The 15,324-nt window shown below is 47.7% G+C and overlaps 3 protein-coding genes across 3 annotated transcripts; 2 read left to right on the top strand and 1 right to left on the bottom strand.

Annotated features, from left to right (window-relative positions):
* Positions 1–158: 158 nt before the first annotated feature.
* Positions 159–2,629, top strand: EDB93DRAFT_1119853 (uncharacterized protein). The gene is made up of 4 exons (XM_041448468.1): positions 159–490; positions 556–1,095; positions 1,157–1,288; positions 1,340–2,629. Exons 1-4 carry the CDS (start codon positions 206–208, stop codon positions 2,381–2,383), a joined length of 2,001 nt encoding a protein of 666 aa, XP_041312427.1. The 5' UTR covers positions 159–205; the 3' UTR covers positions 2,384–2,629.
* A 169-nt stretch (positions 2,630–2,798) lies between these two features.
* On the bottom strand, positions 2,799–4,098 carry EDB93DRAFT_1119842 (uncharacterized protein). The gene is made up of 4 exons (XM_041448467.1): positions 3,893–4,098; positions 3,755–3,835; positions 3,397–3,700; positions 2,799–3,343 (listed from the first exon to the last, which is right to left on the bottom strand). The coding sequence occupies exons 3-4, from the start codon at positions 3,674–3,676 to the stop codon at positions 3,066–3,068; spliced, it is 558 nt and encodes a 185-aa protein (XP_041312426.1). The 5' UTR covers positions 3,677–3,700; positions 3,755–3,835; positions 3,893–4,098; the 3' UTR covers positions 2,799–3,065.
* An 84-nt stretch (positions 4,099–4,182) lies between these two features.
* On the top strand, positions 4,183–13,518 carry EDB93DRAFT_561748 (armadillo-type protein). Its single transcript, XM_041456726.1, has 27 exons — positions 4,183–4,538; positions 4,597–4,816; positions 4,869–5,253; positions 5,303–5,371; positions 5,426–5,537; positions 5,585–6,268; positions 6,320–6,506; positions 6,557–6,897; positions 6,957–7,084; positions 7,145–7,325; positions 7,381–7,739; positions 7,794–7,914; positions 7,967–8,167; positions 8,214–8,428; positions 8,481–8,634; positions 8,682–8,800; positions 8,850–8,882; positions 8,932–10,128; positions 10,176–10,820; positions 10,873–11,134; positions 11,186–11,259; positions 11,312–11,454; positions 11,502–11,742; positions 11,795–12,069; positions 12,125–12,972; positions 13,029–13,104; positions 13,158–13,518. Exons 1-27 carry the CDS (start codon positions 4,376–4,378, stop codon positions 13,414–13,416), a joined length of 7,692 nt encoding a protein of 2,563 aa, XP_041312425.1. The 5' UTR covers positions 4,183–4,375; the 3' UTR covers positions 13,417–13,518.
* Positions 13,519–15,324: the final 1,806 nt, after the last annotated feature.

The following is a 15,324-nucleotide window of genomic DNA, read 5'->3' as shown; positions in this document are numbered from 1 at the left end:
CGAGGACAGGTGGTCATGAGGTGAACCGTGAACGCTAGCTGCTTCGGCTAGTCCAAAATTTCTGATCTCGAAAAGGTTGTTTGGATCAGAAGCCTTTGCCAAACAGCCTGTCCCGGACTCCGACGGATCCAATTTCAGAATTTCCGGCAGCACCGTGACAGCTTCCGAAGTTCTAGTTGTTTGAAGCTTTTCGTCCACAACCGGGATGTCCGAGGAACCGACGTTGAGTGCCATACTCCAAGACATTCTTCAGGCGCACGTATCATCATTGGCAAATGACTCGTCTTACGAGAGTGCTAAAGCGAAACTTGCTGAAGAACGCAGACGTCTGGGCGGCCTGGGCCGTAATTGGCGCATGACGAAGGTGCTCAGCTACGAAAAGCTCGTCTTAGTCCTAGCACTTGTGCTTCTTCCCCTCGGTCGTCACTTTCATGGGCGGCGGGAATTTTCCGTTTCTTGGCTGGAGAAGTCCATTGATACGGTGATGGGGGTAGGTTTCTTTCTGAGGTTCATTGCAACTATCTTTGCTTTAACGAAACTGTTTCATTTACCAAGTTATACATTCGATTCATTGTGTCACAGGCTGAGACCATGAAGAAATTGGCGTCCAACGACGATTTTCCAGATTATCAGACTGTAAATGCCACCCTAGAACAGGCTGATAATGATGGTCCCGAGGGTGCCGAAGCTCAGAAACAAATTGGTCTGTGGAAAACGCAGATCGCTAACTCGCAGGGCATATCAGACCTTACAGTTTTTGATGATGTATTTGATGACATCGATACCTATACCGAAGAAGTATTTAGCGCATGCGCTCACACTGACATAGGCGAGAAGACCGATGCATACCTAAGCGCTCTGACGCGGTACCGTCCCAAGATCATAACGACTTTGCGAAAAAGGTGGTTGGAAGCGAGCAACGAGGCCATAGAGGCAACCGATATCATGCGACAATATGATAAGATCACAGCTCGTATTGCTGTGTGGTTGTCACCTCAGGGTGATGCAAACAATGCACCCATTCCCCTGCTGTCTGCTTGGTTGCTAGACTATGCGTGGTCGTCTCTGAATGCCGTCAAGGAAGGGGTCATCGAAGTATGTGGTTTTTCTATCTATCCTCGGCCTCTGTGTTGAATATCACGCTAACTAATTCCAGGTTTGCAGGTGGTTTGAGCCCCTTCTCGAATATTATCCTCTTCTGCACACGAAAAGTCATGAAATGGATGACAAAACCGAGGTCATGGTAAACCATGTAGCAGGGATCTATGCACCAGATGCAGATCTACAGGTATAATAAGTGCGTGTATCACAAGCTGCTCGCTGATGATCGTCATGAAAGCTATGTCATTTCTTGTGGGAGCGCCGAAACACTCTCATCTTCCACCTTCACAACACGATGTCGACAATCAGTGAGAAGGAGACTCAACAGGACCGTCCCAAAGACATGGTGCAGATCAATGATACTTTCGACAAACTTCCAGGAGATGAAAAACGAGCATTCAAGCAGCTCCTTACATCAATGAAGAACGCTTCAAAAAAGGGCTTACACTCTATGTATGGAATTGGTGCCCACGCCATGCGCGTCACAGCATGGAACTGGAGGAACAAGGCACTGAAGAATGCGAAGCGTGATATTGAACCCTTGGTCAAGGCAGTGTTGCTCGAATTACAAAAAGCAAGGAAATACAGAGCCGCAATCTTGACGGACCCCATCGTCGCTGGCCTCAGAAAGCAACTCGAGGATATTCTGGTTCGAATGATGAAACTGAACTTTGGCTCTCGACTTGGTAACAAACTTGTGACGAGCACAACGTGGCAATGGTGGGACGAGATAAAGATTCCCAAGGATGTCACTCCCATTATGTCTACTAACATAGACGAAAACTTCAGGTTAAAGCTGCGACAGACTCAGCTAGAGCAGCAGGATCAGGATGCGATAACCGGGCTCGTCGCATATGTCGAACATATGACTTGTGCCAAATCAACAACTGAAAAGGACAGTGTGTTGAATTCGGAAGTCATCAAGACGTTAAACGCCCTTGTATATGTAAGTGCTAAACGGTCTACCAAGGGAACAGATTCCCTGCATGTAACTTACACACGCATCAGGCTCTCAAGTCCAACAGTACTCGTCTCCATAACTGTAGCATGGCGAGGGATTCAGATTTGTCTTGCGACGTCGGGGCAGCCGTTCATCTCAAGATTCTCAAAACGAGCGACCAAGACCCAGCAACCTCTTCAAAACGAGAGCGATCCTCTACTGGTCTGTGCGTCGGGTTTCACTGGATGTCCCATCTCACTGTTGATATCTAGTCTCCGCATTGCCCGGCACAATGAGGAAAAGGGTTTGCATCTCTCCCTCTCGAAATCATGTCACTTCTGATGACGATTATATCTTTCGTTGATTCTCGTGCTGTATCTAATTCTTCATGTGCTGTTTTGTTGGGGTTTCTCTGCACGCTCTTGTAAGTACAACTCATCTACTAATCCAATTACGTATCATATATCATATACCTCGTAGTTGATAATTTCATGGTCATGCGGAATTGCGGCAAGTCTGATCGCGCTCGTCTTAGATCAACGAGTGAACGGCAGCGGTACATGTTACTTAGCTGAAGTCTATGTGGTGATTGGCCACCGCTGCACCAAGGGCATGTCAATTTGTACGAGCACTACCTTCGAAATAGTAACCTTCCGTCGAATGGAACTCGAATTCAGATTGATATATTTGTTCGGAATCCGGTCATACTACAGGCTATACTTCCCCCCACTTAAGTTCCGATCATTTGATGACGCTATTAGAAGAACGCAGATCTTTGATTCATATAGTAACCACAAGCAGTATTATGAAGTACAAGTGTGGTTATACACATCGACGATCGTGGTTGTGTGCCATGTTGAGCTGTGCTACCAGGGTCTCTGTGTGGTACATGGCGTATCAGTTATACAGTCATAAAAAGTCACAACAAGGGCACCTGATGAAAGGCAGTTCGAAATTACAGAAAAAATTAAAGCATCCAAGATGAAAAAAAATGAGAATAACAGGTGAGAATAACTGAGTAAAACTAGTAAGCAATGGCTTGGTACGGATGGTCCGTTGGGGGAGTACACATCGACCACATAGTTCCGTCTACGCAGTAAGCAGGTGGAGGAGCCTCAAGGTCTGAGTGAGTTGGGGACATTTCGCCCTTGTATATGCTAGAGCGATTGGAGCGTGGTAGTGTGCACACTGGGGAGAGCTGACACTTCGGAGCGGGGGGTATGTATATTTGCGTCGGGTCTGGGTCTGAAAAGTCCCAAGAGCCATCGTCCTGCTGGTGAGCCACCCGCAACGGTTTCCGCCCTGTTAGGAAGTCCATAAGGATGTACATCTCTCATAAGTAGTAAGAAACTTACTGAAACTGAACTTGGACTCAATCGAGAGTCGAGTATTATCTAATGTGAAGATGCGCCGTATGCGGGGGGATAAAGATGGATCAACTTCATCGGCTGGTCTGCGACGCAGGCGTAGAAGAAGCCATGTAATGAGTGCAAACAGGAATACACCGACAATGCAAACGGTCACAGCTACGGCTACAACATGCCAGTCTCTCGGAGGACTGAAGTCAAGGTCTGTCTCGGTCTCGGTGGGAGCGGTGGAAGTATCGGTAGGACTTGTGTCGTGGGTGAAAGGCATGGATATGGTGTTTCAATGTTGAATCTACAGCTGATCTATGGGTCACAACTCGGAAGGTATTATTCAGTATGAACTCACCAGATGTAATGACAATTTTCGGACACGAGTTGACAATTAGTGGGGACAGAAAGTTAGAAACAGTCAACGAGCGAGAATTATCTGTTTATTCCAAGTGAACCAACTGCAAGCATGCTCTCGAGACTCGAGTGTACATACGATTTATGCTGTATTAGGAAGTTCTAGACCACTCAATTGGAGTGCAATTAGTAGTAGTACTTGAGGGATCGACGTCGACGCGTGATATAAGTCTGGATTCAAAAGTAAAGGAGTGACGATGGATGTGGTGAGGGATCAAAAGACTCATCGTGCCATGTCTTGATTCTCTTGTTATAATTGAACATATTTTTCTCCATGGAAAAGGCTTCCTTGTGCTTCGATCAAAATCAAATCGGGTTAGTGTGCGAAAATATTATTAATTACATAATGTAATATTTCTCATATTCTATCTTCACTGCCAAGTCGACTTCTGAGTCACAGAGACAAGTACGAGAATATTGTTAGCATCGTTACATACTGACCTATCCTTTCATCCTGCCTAACAAAGCGTCCCTTGCGAAGCTCAAGAGACTAGGCCGATCGGAGTCCTCAGGCAAAACCGATATCGAATCGTGGTTAGTCTCGACAAACACGTCGCACGAGATGGACGGTGAGGATACGAGCGGACAATCATGGACCAGAGATCTCGTACAGGAGGACTGGCAAAAGGCTATGCAAATCGCTCAGGGAAGACTTTTAACCAGCAGTACCAGAATTCGGCTGCAGTTCTTGCAGGAAGAACTCTTATGGCTTGCGAACAACGGAGGCATGTGTTGCCAGTTCACAGTAGTCGAGCAGCATCGTAATTTCAAATTGTTTTCAAGGATTGAGCCTCAGGCAAATCATGGATGTTTTTAAACTCCTGACGCAAACATACCCCCGATACGTTGATAGCGCTTCCCGCGATGCCGTAGAAGAAGTGGGAATGTCGTTGATTGAGAAGGATGAGACGGCTGACGCTGGCCAAAAGTTGGGAGTCACAGAGCAAGTTCTAGGTTGGCTTGCAAACGAAGTATCCCACATGGCTAAGCGTGGTTCACCAAGGTCTGGTTCTCATGTCTTCACTTCTAGATGGTGGTTGATATTGGCGTATCAGCACATACGCCCCTTCAAATATATTCGTTCTCTTGAGCTGGACATGTGGGCTTTATGCAACGTGTCTGCGGTTTTCTCCTGGCTTTACTTCTTCTCCTCCATGGAAAGTGCTTGTCGAAATCTTCGCGACGCTTCTTGATATGCAGCTAAACCGATCTACGCGAACAAAGCCAACTATGCAGAAAAGTGCATTTGTCCGTACACGCAGAGCCCTTCGGTCTGCACCAGAAGAACTTCCCACTCTCATGGCGACACTCGTCGCTCAAGCAAAATCTAGTCAAACTCCCCTCATACAGATTTCGTTGCTAAGTTCTGCTGTGGATGTGACACTTCGTCTGAGAAATGTGAAGGATGAATCCCTCACTCAAATTCCTTCTGCGATCAAGGTAACACAAGCATGTTCTTCGAGTGTACACCTGCTGAATATGATGCCAGAATGACATCCTCGATCTTTATACGACTTGCGTTGTGATGTCCAAAAATCCTGTTCCATCGCATTCCTCTGTAAGTGCCTATATACTGTCACCTGATATCAAATCTCAATATATGTCATGGCAGGGCGCGCTTCATGACTTCATAAGAACTTGTGTAACCTCCAGCGATCTAACAGCGACTATATTGCCAACTATGGAGAAGGCGCTTTTGCGATCACCAGAATATTCACTAAGTGGTATGCAAGTATATTAGGATCGCCGATATTTGACTAACTGCTTATAGTGATCGCCGATTTTTTACTTGCGTATTCTCATGACCTCGACTCCGCCACATTCAAAAAACTCTTCACTGCCTCCCTCAACTCCGCAAAGTCTAGCAACCCTACCGTGCGCACGAATGCCACGGGGCTTTTCAGCGTCCTGATCTCCAAGGACATTAGCTCTAGCAGTGTCAATGCAGCCCTCACGGATATTTTAACACTGCCCAAGGCTGGTAAAACTACAGGCCCAGAGCATCGACTTACGCTTTATGCAATGCTCACCGCGATGCCGCCAAGTGCTGAGGTGTCAGCCACTGTCGTGCAGAATGTGCCTCAGCTGCTCGTGAAGGAAACCAATGAGCCGGCTGTTGGGGTGTTGACATCGATCATGGCGGTACATCTCACCTTCATCCTCAAGGCAAATGTGGAAGTACCTACAGATGCGACAACTATGATTGCGAAGGAGATGACCAACACGAAGCCCGTCATCAGGAGAGCTTTTGTATCTATCGCTGGGTCGGCGCTCTGGAACGTTGACAAGGTCGACACCGATGCTGTTTTGGCTTTTTCAACGCGCATCATAAACGCTCTTGAAACGAACCTAAAGGTTGTGACCGCAAATCCTCTGACTGCAGCAGTTGGTCCGTTGGAGGGATATGTTGCCCTTGCTCTGCTCATGGGTCCTCTAACAAATACAGGGAAGTTTGGTATGTTCATTCTCTTCGGTCGATGCTGTGTTTCGTACTCATTTGTACAAGGCGATATCATAGCTCGCAATGCATCCATCGAAGTTCTGACTGGCACACAAGCCAAGCCGTCATTCATCATCTCAGATAAAGTATATCAAAAATTAACAGACGTAGAAGATGAATTGTGGCTTCTACGTGCCGCGAACCTGTCTCTTTTCCGCCTGAAGAACGAGCTAGCTAAAAGCGAGCAGTTACGGCTAGTATAACTGTCTTACATTGCTTCTTTCATTTTGACATCATTTTCAGGTTGCAAATCGGCTCAGTTTTTGTTCATCTCTCCATTCACTCACAGTCATCTGAAGTTCGCAGGACAGCGATTCAGACTATCGAAGCGGCTGTTCAATTACTCCCACAGCTTGTCATTCCGATCCTGCGTGAAGCGCTGACAGCTTCATTGATCAAAGAGAAGTCGGCTGTCGTCAAGAGTGCATCAGTGACAGAAGAGACGGAAAAACCTGCCCCAGACAATCAGCGAAGGTGTGCAGCACTGCTACTGTGCTGTAGCAATATTAAGGATGAAACTGGCGCGGGCGAGAGAGACGATCAACTAGTGGACCTCATTGTTTTAGCACATCACTCTGCCGTTTGTGAGCTTCATTGTTCACTACCCTATCGACTACCGCTGAACATTCTCAAAACGTATTAGGTCGTCTACCCCGCATGCTATGGATCGAGTTGTGCCAGAAGGCTGGCGTAGACCCGCACAATTTAATTTCTCGCCGTGTTGACCAAGCAATGTCAAGCCTTTTGACAGCATCCACCATTGATTCAAAGGTATTTTGTATTTCCGTGTCTTCTAAACGCGCTGACAATTAAAACTCGTGGATTCTCAAGTTTGGTTTTGCGGACGCGAGCTACCGAGCAATTAGCACATTGGCGTTTGTATGTCCCGAAAATGTATTACCAAAGATCATGGAGCAGTTACGTGCCGACATCGACCCTTCGAAAATCAATGCACTGTCCGAGGCTGAGTTCGGTATCTGGGAAACGCCAGAAGGCATGACGTACGTAGATGGTGAGTAAATGAATCATATGAACTACCCCATATTCATTGTATTCTTGCTGTGCAGTCCTCTCCTTCCAGAAGGCCGAGGAAGGTCCTAAAAAGGGGAAAGATGCCGACATTGCCCGCTGGGAGGCCGAACTTCGTAAATCGCTTGCGAACAAGAAGGGCGGTGCGACAGCTGTGCTGTCGAAGCAAGCCCAAGCACTCGTACAAGCACAGCTGGACAAGGAAGCAATTGTGCGACAGCAGGTCACCACTATCAAACTCAATCTACAACGAGGGCTGTCGTACATTCAGAGTTTAACGTCTATCAATGTCTCTGAGTTGCGCATGTATGTTTCTTCCATTTTATCACTCCTGTTGGAGGGAGCTATGGGTCAAGGATCGAGGTTGGTTGGGCCGCAAGCATTTGAAGCTTATTTGGTAGGTTTGTGTGAGTTCCATAGATGCGCTTTGTACTTATTTCTTCTGTGCTAGGACCTCGCCAAATGCTGCTCAACACGTTTAGATACGTTCCGCAAGTGGGTTGGTGTGGCGACATTGCGAAGCCTTGAGATAGCATCGGTGCCCGAGGAACTGCAGGCTGAACAACTTAGCAGTGGGTTTTACCTATCGTCTGAAAAACAAGCCGTGTATTGATAATTTTCCAGCTCTTGTGCTACGTGTTCTCTATCGTCTGCGATCGCTATCGGAACAGACTCCATTTGATGCCGCAACCTTTTCCTATGCATTCCCACTTCTTGCGCAAGTGTTAATGAAGGGTGGTGTAGACACCGGCCAAGATGATGGCGATGAAGCGCTCGAGCAAATAACTCTCGTGCTCGACATCATCAGGTTTCATTGCAGCGAATGTTTGTCTTCGGTGTAGAAGTTGATGCATTACTAATATTCTTGCAGTTTCGGATGTAGCATTTCCCCGAACAGCAACCATGAAGCACGTCCTCCACGTCATAAGACATCAGCCACGACTTAGTAAGGAAGCTTCATCTGTTCTCATTGACCTCGGAGAGGCTGTGCAGTCGAATGCGACCCGCGAAGAGATTGGTGTTCTCATGGATGGCACATTATTGCAAGAAGTCTATGTCAGGAACGCTTGTCTGCAAGCCATCCAGGTTAGCATCATTCGCTTGCAGTTTGCTCTACTTCAGTTCATCGTTTTCGTAGCCATTCGATTTGACCGATCTTGATTGGTCTCCACAACTTTGGATATCCTGCCATGATGACGACGAGCAGAATGCCCGTCTCGCCAATCACGCATGGGAGGATAACGGCTTGGATGTGCCAGAAGATTTCCTCGACAAGCTCATGCACTATCTCGGTATGCAGTTCATGTTTCTATACCTTAAATTCTAATGTGTGTATCAGAGCATAACAACGCATACGTTAGAACCAGCACGGCATCGGCCATAGCGGAGGCTGTGATTTATTGGCCTCGAAAGAGTGCACTGACCATAGCTGCTCTACAAAACTTCTACCGGGAAAAGGTACGACTTTTCATCCTTCTTTACCTGCCCGGCTCTAACTAGTTTGAAGGCAAAGATTCTTGCACCCGAGTTCGACGAATATGTCAGTGCCATATTGAACTTTTCGATTGTGATCCTCACTTGGTGCCCAGGGCATGGTTATTGCTTCTAGCCTCGATCGCTCCGATCCATGGGCTACCCGGGTGGCAGTGGCCCTTGCATTTGAACACTTGGCTCAATCATTCACAGAGGACCAGGTTGAACCATTCTTTGTATTCTTGATCAAGGATGAAGCATTAGGCGACAGGTCACCGGACGTGCGCCGCGGCATGCTTCGGGCTGGAACTGCTGTGATCGACATGCATGGCTCAAAGCGGCTTGCGGGGCTACTCTCGACTTTTGAAGAGCATCTAAGTGGCCCAAGTGCCGCGAATGAAACTGGGGATCAAATCAAGGAAGCCGTTGTCATTCTGTTCGGACGCGTTGCCAGGCATCTCGACGCCTCGGACACACGCATTCCCAGTATCGTCAACCGTCTGGTTGAAGCTCTTAAGACTCCAGCAGAACAAGTTCAAATAGCTGTTTCCGACTGTCTTGTCCCTCTAGTCAAACTCATGGGCCCAAGCGTTCGTACGCTCGTTGATCACTTATTTGAGGAACTCTTCGATGGATCGAAATATGCCAGTCGACGGGGAGCTGCCTATGGTCTTGCAGGTACCATCAAGGGTTTCGGGGTTGGCGCCATGAAGGAATACGATGTCATCAACCGTCTCCGGACAGCTGCTGAGGATAAAAAGCGTTTTGAAACGCGTCAAGGTGCAATGTTTGCATTCGAAACTCTGTCAAATACACTTGGTCGACTATTCGAGCCATACATCACATTTATCCTACCCATTCTGTTGACAGCGTTCGGTGATACGACAGCAGACGTACGCGAGGCTGCTCAGGATGCAGCAAGGGTAATCATGGGTAATATGTCTGGATATGGCGTTAAGCTCATTCTCCCTTCATTATTGTCCGGTTTGGACGAAAAACAGTGGAGATCCAAAAAGGGCTCCATTGAATTGATGGGCATGATGGCTTACTGCTCGCCCCGGCAACTATCACTATCACTCCCCATTGTCATTCCACGCCTTACTGGCGTTCTGACGGATACCCATGCTCAAGTCAAAACCGCAGCCAACAAGAGTCTAAAACAGTTTGGAGAAGTCATCAATAACCCTGAGATACAGGCTCTTGTTCCAACGTTACTGAAGGCGCTTGTGGATCCTGCGAAGACGACGAACGCTCTGTCAGCCCTCCTGAAGACGTCGTTCATGCACTACATCGATCACTCTTCTTTGGCGTTGGTGAGTTACTGCTTCAAATTGTTGTTTTCAAAACTTATAGATCGCAGGTCATACCCATTATCGAGCGTGGACTAAGGGAACGAGGAACAGAGGGCAAGAAGAGAGCCGCTCAAATTGTTGGTAATCTCGCATCTTTGACGGACTCTAAGGATTTCGTACCGTACTTGTCTTCGCTCTTACCGTTGGTGCATCTCGTTCTGGTCGATCCCGTGCCGGAAGCACGCGCGACTGCTGCCAAGGCGCTCGGAACGCTTGTTGAACGTCTCGGAGAAGCCCACTTCCCCGACGTTGTTCCCGGGCTTTTGAGAACACTTAAAACCGATACCTCAGGTGTTGATCGACAAGGTGCGGCTCAGGGTCTCAGCGAAGTGCTTTCCGGACTTGGCATGGAAAGACTTGAAGGCCTTCTCCCTGACATCATTGCCAATGCGCAGTCCCCTCGGAGTACCGTGCGGGAAGGTTTCATGTCTCTCCTCGTGTATCTACCGGCTACCTTCGGCGCTCGATTCCAACCACATTTACCGAAGATCATATCCCCCATTTTGAGCGGACTGTCTGATACGGAAGAGTATGTTCGAGAAGCTGCTATGCGAGCAGGGCGAATGATTGTTACCAATTACTCCACCAAGGCGATCGACTTACTCCTGCCTGAACTTGAGCAAGGCATGTTCGATGCTGGCTGGCGCATTAGGGTGAGTCCTTTTTTGCAGCATATTTTTGCAGGACTTTACCATCGGTCGTTAGCAATCATCAATCACTCTGGTTGGAGAACTCTTATTCAAGGTATCAGGCATTAGTGGAAAGGCTGAAGTTGAAGATGAAGAGGAAGTGGCCGATGTTGCAGTCGTAGAATCTTCTCGTCGCGCGCTCACAGATGTTCTTGGCGAAGAACGTCGTAACCGCATTTTATCGGCATTATATCTTGCAAGACAAGATGCAGTCAACGTTGTTCGGCAGTCTTCTGTTCACATCTGGAAGGCACTTGTGCATAACACACCCCGCACTGGTGAGCCACGCAGATATATCTAATGGTCCGCAATTGATGATGACGACATAGTACGTGAAATTCTCCCGGAGCTGGTTGGTCAGCTGGTGAAACTGTACTCTAGCGAGGAGTTTGAACAGCAAGAGGTAAGCTCATACGGCATAATCAAATATTTCTTCGTTCATCCCTTTCTTCAAGACTGCCACTCGTACCACGGCGGAGCTAAGCCGAAAGTCTGGCGAGAAGGTTTTGGGCGAAATTTTCTCGATCCTCCATGTCAAATCGCATTCTCCTGATATTCGTACTCGCGAAGGTGTCTGCCTTATGCTGTGCGACGTAATGTAAGGACGCTTCTTTCCTCCCTTTCGCAGTGTCTCATAGCATTCAGAGAGAGTACATCCGATGCACAACGTGATGTCCATGAAAATGAAATCATCAACATGGTCCGTGCCTCGCTGGTGGATGACGACGCTAGTGTACGTTCAGCGGCTGCGAAGGCATTTGATGTACTTCAAGAGCATCTCGGCGCGAAAGCGATTGACCAGACGATCCCTACTTTGTTGGAGGCTCTACGCCAGCCAGGTGCAAGCTCAGACACCGCACTTCAAGCCCTCAGGGAGGTCATGTCGGTATGCATCGTCCTTTTCGTATGTGGACCAGAATGTACTTATCCGATTAAAGGTCCGGGCGTCTACTGTTTTCCCTGTTCTTATCCCAACCTTGATTGCCACACCTATGACGGTTTTCAATGCCAGAGCTTTGGCGTCTCTTGTTACCGTTGCTGGTCATGCCTTGAGCAAGCGCCTCATCGTCATCCTTGGTGCATTGGTGAAGGTTTTGGAAGGAGACCAAGACGATGAATTACGGAGCGCTATTGACGAGGCTGTGCGCGCACTTTTAGCCTCGATTGAAGACCCGGAAGGTTTGAACACCTTGATGTTACTATTCCTTGGATGGTCAGTTGCCCCTGCTCTGTAAGCTTGCATGTTTACTTATTATCTTCCGTCTCAGGGCCAAGAGTGATGCGCCTAAACGACGGATTAGCTCCTGCAATCTCTTTGCAGTGTTTTGCGAGGAATCTGACCTAGACTCGACGTTATACCGTGTTGACTGGGTCCGCCAGCTTGTTTCTCTCTTTGATGACCAAGAGGTTCTAGTCCACACCGCGGCTTGGCAAGCATTTGATGTATTCGTCAAGTCAGTGCCAAAGGAAGAGCTAGAGTCCCTTGTGGTCCCCCTGCGCCGGACTATCGAGAGTACGGGTGCACCTGGCCGATATGTTCCTGGATTCAGTCTACAAAAGGGAGTTGCACCCACCGTCCCTATCATTATTGCAGGTCTCACGAATGGCAGTAACGAACAACGCGAAAATGCAGCATATGCTATTGGAGATTTGGTGGAACGAACGGAGGAGTCTGCTATCAAACCTTTCGTGGTGCCATTTACTGGGCCCCTCATCCGTGTTGCAACACAAGCCACCACATATCCTCCTGGTGTGAAGACCGCCATCCTCAGCGCACTGGCCTCCATGCTCGAGAGAATTCCCGGTCATGTTAAACCGTTCTTCCCTCAGCTTCAGCGCACGTTTGTCAAGGCAGTTAGCGATACATCCTCTGTCGTTGTACGAACTCGTGCAGCAGATGCGTTGGGTATCCTCATGCACAGCCAGCCAAGAGTTGATCCTGTTGTCACGGAGCTTATCGCAGGTGCGAGATCAAGCGAGGAAGAGATTGCTGCTAGCTTTGTCCTTGCATTATCGAATGTCGTGAAGAGTTCTTCCGCGCACGGTGGTATTGGAGACAAGGCTAGGGAATCCTGTATTGAACTTGTCCACGACGCATTCCGGGAAACACACGAGGGTAAGTTTTATAGAGGACTTGGACTGGTCTCGTGCTTGTGTTGACGAATCTGTTAGATCACTACGTTCAGGCAACAGCGACATTGATAGCCTCATTATCAGCAAATCCGCAATCACTGAAGCCGATTGTAAAGTTAGTGAAAAGAACGCTTCTATTTGGTTTGACGTATTGACCGTCATCATCAGTGCATACCTGATATCTGGAACACCTCCATCGGCCCTAGCATCGCATGCCATCGTTGCTATCCTATCTCCCGATTCGGACCATTACCTAGACCCAGCGGCTACGCTGTTCGCTAAACTGGGGCTCTTGCGCAGTGTGGCTCTGAAAGTCAAAGAAAGTGCTGGCAACGAACGCCCCACTATATCAAGACCTGCGAGAGAAGCCAGAGACATATTGAAAAACATGGTAGCAGACGAGGAGAGCCTTGCTGGGATATTCTGATGCATTTTGGCTGTGCACCATCTTGATGATCTTACGAACATTTCTCTGATCCTATCAATGATTTACCAATGGGCTGGCTCTCAAAAGTCTGTAATACATATTCCATAGTTCAACAGATGTAAAACACGAGGCAGATACATTCGGAAACAAACTTGGATTAATCATTTCATATCCTGATGATCACTCGTTTAGAACAAATTACTCCTACATTAATACTAGCTTCTCACTGAAAATTTCACCAGGCGGCCTGCGGATATTGTATGCTGAGCGAATGCTAACATGTCGTTTTAGTAGATATTCCACAACGCAAGAATCATCGTGATGTAATCCAGCCCCGAGACCTTTGACGTAGCAGAATCGAAAATATTGATCGCCGAAACGAATACTTACTACGGACGTTATGTATGCAATCCCGTTACGCAAAGTTCTGAGCATACAGCTAAACTTGAAGCGGTGCCTGTCAGCGCGCTACGACTCAGAAGCGGTGGCCGAGCGTGTATTCAAGGAGTACTACCTCAGAGGCAATAGTGCTCTCGCTGACCGCAAAGTTCGGATTATTCATGGTTGATCCGTCAAGAGATATGAATGGGTAGCCGAGTGACCACAGTGTTATCGAGTTGCTGCAAGCGCACCTGTTGGGAGAAAAGATCTAACACCCTATGATACTATCTGTAGGGCAAAATAGTGCTCATACCTATACGCTCCTGTATCCTGAATGCGTATGAGTGGGTAGTGCTGGATATTTTGTAAATTTGCCAAGTTATTTTTTGAGATTCAGCCTTCCCCGGGAGTCGTTTGTGTGAAGAAGTTCCCGAAAACAAATGGGAAAAAGTCGCAGCGGGCTATGTACAGGAGCTTTTCTTCTCACAGTTCAAACAAATACAGGAAGTCATCCATTTCAACGTCCCGGTCAACGAGATGAGTCTAAAGAATTTGAACGGCAACTTACGCTGTTGTGCGATACTTGGGATCTTTTTCAGGGCGCCATGAGTGCTGCTCACTGGCAGGCTTGGGGGATACGATGCAATAGAGAACAAAAGGCTCGTAAAAGAAAGAGGGAAGAGGCTGACTCAGATCAAATACCCATGCGCATCACAAGATCTAAATCACTCCTAAATCTCACTGGTACGCCGTCCTTCAACGCTCTCAACACCCAAGCTCCATGACGATCAACTTCATACCCACCAGGCCATTTCAAACGCAATCTCTCATCCACATCAGAGAGACTCACTTGTCAGGCGCTCTGGCCATATCTCGCAGTTCCATTTTCCGTGGCCGTCTCGAGTCTCGCGGGCTGTAAATGCTTGGAAGGAGTATTGTGATCACATCGGTCTTGGGGTTGATTTGCAAGTATTTATTGAAACGCACATAGCGTTTGGACGAGAGCATCATCTTGCGAGGTTTCGCGAGACCTTGAACAGTATAGATCATCCAAATACTAGTCGTAAGTCTGGCCAGTAAAGACTGTGCTTTGTTACAATGACCCATATACAGCCTATCATGATCAGATTCAACGCACACGCTACAGAGAAATTCAGAATTCTGCTTATCGATCAGCGCTTGCGTGACACTGCCTCGAGGCATGCAGTTATTTTGATGTGAGCCCTTTTTTACTTCGCTTCAACTGCTATTCACTAGCAACGACCATAATGGTCCTTTTCCGGTCTTGCTGTGATTCGCTGATAAAAATATCATTATATCCGAATGGCAACAGCAGATGAGCCTGAAGTCTTTAGTTTTTGAGATGCAGCCCCTGTGCAAGCTGTGCTCAGAACGTTCCAGTTGGTGAATTGGTGCTCGTCGACGTACAAAAGGTACTGTTGCATTTACTTCTCAATGCTACTTGCCCGAGCACACCGTCATGTACAACTCATACGGTCTCCCAAGGGTTTAAAAAATCCATGGCGT

This window comes from Suillus bovinus, assembly GCF_016758785.1.
Source record: "Suillus bovinus strain UH-Sbo-P2 chromosome Unknown EDB93scaffold_4, whole genome shotgun sequence".
Classification (NCBI taxonomy): Eukaryota; Fungi; Basidiomycota; class Agaricomycetes; order Boletales; family Suillaceae; genus Suillus; species Suillus bovinus.
The sequence above is the reverse complement of the archived record's forward strand: the minus strand, read 5'-3'. Positions and strand labels throughout refer to the sequence as shown.